General features: G+C 38.1%; 1 protein-coding gene across 1 annotated transcript in view; it reads right to left on the bottom strand.

Moving 5' to 3' along the window:
• Window positions 1–800: 800 nt before the first annotated feature.
• LOC106160362 (uncharacterized) overlaps window positions 801–7,345 on the bottom strand; it is a 52,774-nt gene continuing 46,229 nt past the window's right edge. Inside the window, exons 23-33 of the mRNA XM_087011485.1 lie at window positions 6,921–7,040; window positions 6,419–6,553; window positions 5,460–6,080; window positions 5,027–5,106; window positions 4,531–4,589; window positions 4,232–4,401; window positions 3,678–3,759; window positions 3,019–3,198; window positions 2,481–2,728; window positions 2,072–2,205; window positions 801–1,747 (exon numbers count right to left, since the gene is read on the bottom strand). Coding sequence (XP_086867611.1) covers window positions 1,718–1,747; window positions 2,072–2,205; window positions 2,481–2,728; window positions 3,019–3,198; window positions 3,678–3,759; window positions 4,232–4,401; window positions 4,531–4,589; window positions 5,027–5,106; window positions 5,460–6,080; window positions 6,419–6,553; window positions 6,921–7,040 — 1,859 coding nt within the window. The 3' untranslated portion in view covers window positions 801–1,717. The remainder of the gene's footprint in view (window positions 1,748–2,071; window positions 2,206–2,480; window positions 2,729–3,018; window positions 3,199–3,677; window positions 3,760–4,231; window positions 4,402–4,530; window positions 4,590–5,026; window positions 5,107–5,459; window positions 6,081–6,418; window positions 6,554–6,920; window positions 7,041–7,345) is intronic.

Here is a 7,345-nt window from a genome sequence, read left to right as displayed (position 1 = left end):
GTTGTACCTTCAGAGTTTAGTGTAATCACAGTTAAAAATGGTTGCAACTGCATTGCCACAGTGACAGAGTCGGTTTGAAACTTGCTGTTAGATGAAACGCAATGAGTTGGATGATGTTGAACCAACATTGGGCTACTGAAAGTATTTGAAGGTCAGGTTGTTGCCAAAATTGGGGCGTTTCAACCGAGACTACACTGATATTGGCGTGATCACTGTTATCTGGGGATTTATAAATTCATAAATTGACTTTTATATTTTGTAACAACAGTTAGTAGAAATGTTTACAGATTGACGGAACCCCCCTCCCCCCCCTCCCCCCCCCCGGCTACGGGCCTGTAAAATAACTACCCACAAGTTGCACTGTTGTAGACGCTATATTAAAAAGACATTCAATAATTAGCATGTATCTCCACGTTAGCTAGGTACAAACTGAAGTGTGACAGTACGAAATCAATTTAAAAGGTATCCCCTTGCTGAAACATTTCAATGTGAAAACCAAATACCGAAAAACACCGGTATGATAGATTTGGCATTTGATCAAATGATTTATATGTATAATATTTTCCTTCGAACATTAAAAAAAACTTGCATTTGCAATGCCCGAGTGTCTTCTCATTATCTTTTTTCAATGAAAAAGATGAACATGCGAAAAAGAATTAAGAAACCAGATGTAAGCTAGAGCGTGCCACATTTCTCCTATTTTAAGACACACATTTTAAAGATGTTTTATTCATGACTTGTGTTCATTTGTTTTTAATTTACGTTATATATAAGCAAAATCTTGGATATAAACAACCAAATAGCACAATATAAGAAATGCGTTTTATTCTTGTACGTATTCATAAAATTGATAACATTCTACATAAACCAAGTATGTATATATATATATGCATATATATATAAAACAAAAATCAACAAATATTTATAAACATTGTTGATCCTTACATATATGGCACAAGGGTAAAGAAACATAACCCGTATCACAGCTTTGCTTTGTAAGGAAAAGACAGTGTTTGGATGTACAATTTAAAACAGTAAAGTAGCGAATTGCTTATTTTTCGCAATCATATCACATTGCACATACACATATATAGTTCAGCACATGCTGCTGCATAAGTTACAGCAAGTTTGGTCTGAAGTTTTCATTGATTTAACGCATTGCAATAATATTACATGGCACCACTCAATGTTCTATATGCATAACTTTATGTTTGCTTTGATAGCTTGATTACAGTGCTCTCTTTGATCTACACTTAAGATAATAAATCTATAAATAAATAATGAATATATAATTATATCTTATTTCGGATGGATCTGATGAAAATGGTGTACAAAAGTTAAGTGTGACTAAAATATTCATAAACTATGGTGCAAGTAGTGTGCGCTTAAATACACCAGAGAATGAAGCCCCCGAGATCGATGAGTATTTTATTCCAATAATCAAAAATCCTGGACAAGGTGTATCAGTATATACATTTGTTTAATGTCTACAGCCCACTGGAAGAAAATGTAAGCATGCAAGCACTTGTTTCGCACGCCGAGTTTGTACCCTTTGGTTTGTATTGGCTACCCAGCACAAGTCATAGCTTGGCGATGGTAGACAGAGGTAAAATTCGGGTTTGATACAATTCTCAGGACGATATTCTAAATTAAAACGAGCTCTTCCTAAACCATCCGTGTCCACTGGCGTTCTCCCTTGGTGGCTTTGTCTTTTTCTTTAGGTGTAGCTTTCTGGTTGAAGACGAAGCTGTAGGACAAAAAAAATTAATTTAATTGAAAAAATGCTCATAAGCTTGCATACTCTAAATGAAAGACGACAAAACAATATGACCGCAAATCATTATCATTTAATCATTATCAACATTTATACTACTACTGCTAATAATAATAATAATAATAATAATAATAATAATAATAATGACTATAAAAGAACTCAGAGAGCGCAGACCTCCGCCAAGACAAATAATAAACTAACAGTTAATTAATCAGTGGGTCATCACCAAAATCTAATCACTTTTAAGTTCGTCTATTTCAGAGAGGGCGGACATCTCAGCCAAACACAAAACTATACCTCATTTGCATTGCGTGCGGTCGCTTCAACAATTGGCCTCTTAATCTTAAACTCTCTGTTAGGGTCTAAAGTGTCCCCTACGACCACTTCCCAAGCAACGTTTTCGGTGGACTGATCTTCAGTGTCCTCGGTGTCTGTGGAAAAACGCACGAGAGACTTGTTAGCATGCAACTGCTATTGTATTTTCAAATAATGCCTCGGCCTTAAATTGGAATTATATATCTGGACAGATTTTTGAAAAGAAATTTATAATTAATTAGGAATCACAGTTAAAGAACCAAGTTTTGAATTTTATTAAGTAATAGCAAACGTTTGGAATTTTGACTTTACGTAACTGAAAAAGTCAATCACAAGGAAATCACAAGGGCTTAATGTACTCAAAAGTTTGGCAGAGGCTTAAGTCACTCACGTCTATCATCAGAGGTGGTTGTGCCCACCAGAGACCCCCACATGTGGTACGACAGACCCGGTAGAAAACCCCTGTGGAGCCTATCCTCACGCACGGGTAACGTTGACGTCCCGTCGGTATCGCTACTGGACCAAGTGCTTCCCGAGGTTGACGTGTCTGCCCGGCCGTCCATCATTGACCGCCAGTACGGACGGCCGTATTTAGGATGGAAGAAACCGGTGACAGGGCCGTAAGAAGGTCTGGTGATACTGAAATTAAATGATGAAATATTGGCAAATGAGAAATACTAAAATATATCATTTAAAGTAATATGAAAATTTACAAGACAGCGATAATATCTTTTATAAATACAGACTTTCGTCTCTAAAATCTGTAGTTATTTTAACTTAAAGTTTCATGAACTATATGTTGGCCTACTGGGTATATTTATACCACTGTGTGTTGTCTACTGTAAACAGCATGTGAGAATACTTCACTAAATTTTACTCATTTTGCATGGCCTGAAGATATACTGTCTTACTCTTTATACTATACTTACTCTTCTTTAGGCATCCGCCTACTCCTCCTTTGGCGCCGCCTACATATTCGACAACACAACACCACGATGATGCCTATTAGAAGAGCTCCCAGGACCGTTGCCATGACAATCACCGCTATCATTGCTGCGCCGAGCTCAGATGACGTCTCGCACTGGTCGCCCTGCCAACCGCTTGGGCAGCTGAAGTAATTTTTTTAGTTTTTATTCAAAAATTAAAATTAATAGTTTTTTCCCTTTTTTGAACCGCCATTATAAATACAAAAGGTATATGAAGTTGATATAAGTTTTAATTAAAAAAAAAAAAAAAGAATTGAATTAACCAATGCATAAAATAAAGAATTTGGATACAGTTGCAACTTTGCGTATAAACGGAAAACGTATGGATTACGCTTAAAATCAGTGGCATTCTCCAAGAAAAATTTTTTTGAATAGATACGTACTGTAAAGATATTCTGAACACGAAGAAAGTTGAAAAATGCAATTATAGGCCTATATTTTTTAAAAAGGCCAAACAGACATTCTGAGTCTCTCCAATTTCATAAAACAATTCCCGAAACCAACGCACCAGTCTGATGCTCCCATTAAATACAAAATATATATATTTTGTCAGTTTAGATTTTATCATCCGGTTTTCCACAAAACAGTTTAACGTGTCCTACCTGCAGTATCCTCTTCCTTCCTGCACGCATCTCCCTCCGTTTTGGCACTTGTATGGCGTGACTTCACACTTATATATAGGATCTAGAAGAACAACTATATGGTCTGAATCGAACAACTCACAAAAATATTATGAAATTCGCATATTAGGTGCCGCACAGTGGAATGCACGGACTGTCAAGCTAGGTTTGGACACGCAGTTAAACACACAGGGACAGGGCCGTATTAAAGTTGTTACTGGTAAAATGTGACCACGCTAGCGTCTCTAAAATACATGTATCTTTTCCAAAACTTCCAAAACAAACACCATTTACATCACAGTCGTAAAGGGGGGTTAAAGGTGTACAGTATAGTTGCAAGCTGGTGATTTGTACCGCCTGTGGCACTCACCTGAGAGTTGACTGAAGGAAAAGTAAGAGACTTATGATGGAGCGTGTGAAGGGAACAATAAAATGCTTTATAAATACCCCCCCCCACCACCACCACCACACACACATATGGAAAAATCGCATGGGCAGAGGTCATTTACTATTAAGCACTGTTAATGCTGCGTTACCTGTTACGTTTCCGTCGAGAAACTCTGGCACGCCGATGACAGGAAACACCGTGTCACTACTGTTCAGCCTGTAGTTAGTACTTATCAAGCGTTGCGTAACAAACTCTGCTATGGTGTCGTCAGTTATGTTGCCACGGACTTCCACTTGATGGTCGACAATGATAGAACCACTAAATGTAAGAAATAATACCCTGTGTCAGGTTTTTTTCTTCATTTAAGTGTTACAAAGAAAACACGTTAATTTATTTTACCATCTCAATGGTTTTTAATAAAACAAAATCTGAATATTTAGTAATCACCTTATCCCAATAATCTTGACGGACGAAAAACCACTCAGTCCACTGTAAAGAGAGGAAATCTGAAATAAAAGAGAGAGATCTATATAGTTGATTGGCGTTATTTTTTTTCAAGTTATCATTATTATGTGCAACAATGTAACACGAAAAGCATGACCGTCAAAGCAAATAGATGCTTCAAAACAACAAGCCTTACAAAATAAGTGTTAAGCATCTTTTGATTTCGGCACCTGAATTACACTTAAAAACGGTAAGGTAAAAACGCGGTCTCTAAATTGTGCACACACATCATGTAACTAAAATGGCATGTACGAACAGTAAAAATATGTAAAATTGTTTGTACACAAGTATTTGTAATGCGTTTTCATTACCAAGAAAAAAGATTATTCACACGATACTGTTACAAATTGTGCTTGGTACTAATATCATCCTACTTTGTATGCCTTTGTGTATATATTAGGTAGGCCTAATGTTCTAAAGACAACGAAAATGTACTTACCGCATTCATGAGACTTCGGTACTGCTGGGAATTTACGTCTCCATATTCAGTCAAATAAGGTACCAACAATCTCAGCCGTACTGAAAGATAATGAAAATACCAATAGAGACTATAGGTTTATGTTCGTTTTTCGTGTATATTGTCTGATATATTATCCTGCAGTTTAAATTTTTTTTTTTTTTTTGCAATGAGCTTTATAGGCCTACCCAATATCATATCGAACGTATTTATTAGACGACCAGTCACTGGTAATGATGAGTATATTTTTCACTTTTTTATCCCATACAAAATTCGAAATAGTACTTTTATATATCGACATGGTTATAATTTATTAATCAAGTACTGTACATGCAGTCTTACTTTGTACAATGACGTGATTTTGAATTTAAGTGCAGAAATATATCAGAAAATTGCTTAAAAAAGGCATTCTTACTATCACGACGCATAAGGCCGAAACAGGTAAAACCGTCGCCAACGTAGCCGTCGTTGCACGCACACGTAAATGTCCCTTGGCCGTTGCTACAAGTCGCATGCACGCTGCACGTGGACGTCACACTACACTCATCGATGTCCTCGCATCTGCCTGACGTAACGTTCCGTTTATAACCTGATGAACACACGCAGTAGTACGAGCCAACTGTATTGACGCACGTCTCTAGGGCAGTGCAGTTGAAGGAATTTGCCGCGCATTCGTCGACATCTCGGCAATCCACACCATCTCCGAAAAATCCTTCGTTACACGAGCATATATAAGATCCAGTCAAATCCGTACATTGTGCGTTGATACTGCATGGGTCACTAATGGTGCATTCGTCCACATTGGAACACATGATACCGTCTCCGTGGAAGCCTGTCTTGCATGTGCACGAGTAACTACCGGAGGTGTCCCTGCAGTCTGCATTGGCGCCACACGGCCCATGTGCACATTCATCAATGTTGACGCACTGTGAGCCATTCTTTCGGTATCCGTTGTCACAGTTGCAGGTATAAGCACCGTCGGTGTTATTGCACAGAGAATGGGGACCGCATGGAGTGTCCATACATTCGTCAATATCTGAAACATGTGCTTTGAGATAATTATAGGCCTAAGCGTATGATGACTATGTGTATTCATCATTATACGTGGACTTTAAGGTATACACCCATCAGCGTTCCAGGCTGAATAAGTTTAAGATCACTGCCAACTTGTTCAATGCAGAAAAAAATACTAGCCTCAACGCGCCTCACCAAAACGCCTTGTGCAAGTCTGGGTAAAGTTTTGGGTTGTTTACAAACTTTCTTTTGGGAAGAAAAAATCAGTAGCCTACTTGTAAAAAGGAGACATCAAGATCTTGCACCAAATACGGCAGATAATCTGCACAAGTAGCTGATTGTACTTTTATTTTTGCTTACCTCTACAAGTCCTACTGTCCGCGGTATCCAGAGAGTACCCAGTGGCACACTGACACGTGTAGCTACCATTGTTATTAACACATGCAGTGGGCGGGTCACACCTGTTCAGCGTTGCATTGGAACACTCGTCAACATCTACAATGGAGGTAAGTTTGATTAAAACCTTGTGTTATCGTGACGTAAGAACATTAAATCAAGAATAAGAGAAAACTGACCTATACAGACATAACCTAGTGAGGTTAAAGATCGTATTCTACCGGGTATTCGAATTTATGACAGTTATAAAAAGTATATTTGATAATTTTGTCAAAATGTGGTAAGATTCACCCTCGGATTCTCTGCCAATTGTAATAACTGCATTGCACGGGTATTCTATGCACATCAAGCCAAAATGAAATCACTACAGCAATATGTAATCGCTCGACCGAAAGCATTTATAATTCACGCAACAGCTACAGAGGTAGGGCAATGATGACTGTTAATTGACCACGAAGCAACTCACCGTCGCAGTTCACGCCGTCTGCAGCAAGTGTATATCCAAGTGGACAAATACAGGCCACGCCGTCGCAGCCGTACGTACAGTTGACTCCATTTGCTGCACAGTTGTCGGGATAATCAGGTACTGCAAATATATACACCATAGGTATAATTTATTAAGTACTTAGAACGTTGTATTAATGCGGTGTAAACCAAGACTACATGATAAGGAAAACATCGTAGACGGCGATTCAGTACAGTGATTCCCTCTGCAACTGTTTATTAGCCAGTTTTGATTTTGATGAAAATTAAAGCATCGCTGAAGTTGTTAAGTGTAACATGCGATCGACGGGTGTTAGGATCTTTGGCATGCAGTGTTGCAAACATGATGGAATATGGAAGTTGATGGATCAATCCAGAGCATGTTAAGAGCAAATATAACTATTCAGT

The sequence above is a fragment of the Lingula anatina genome, chromosome 4, assembly GCF_051362555.1.
Source record: "Lingula anatina isolate TDL-2025a chromosome 4, LinAna3.0, whole genome shotgun sequence".
In the NCBI taxonomy this organism is placed as follows: domain Eukaryota; kingdom Metazoa; phylum Brachiopoda; class Lingulata; order Lingulida; family Lingulidae; genus Lingula; species Lingula anatina.
This window is presented reverse-complemented; position numbering and strand designations above follow the sequence as displayed.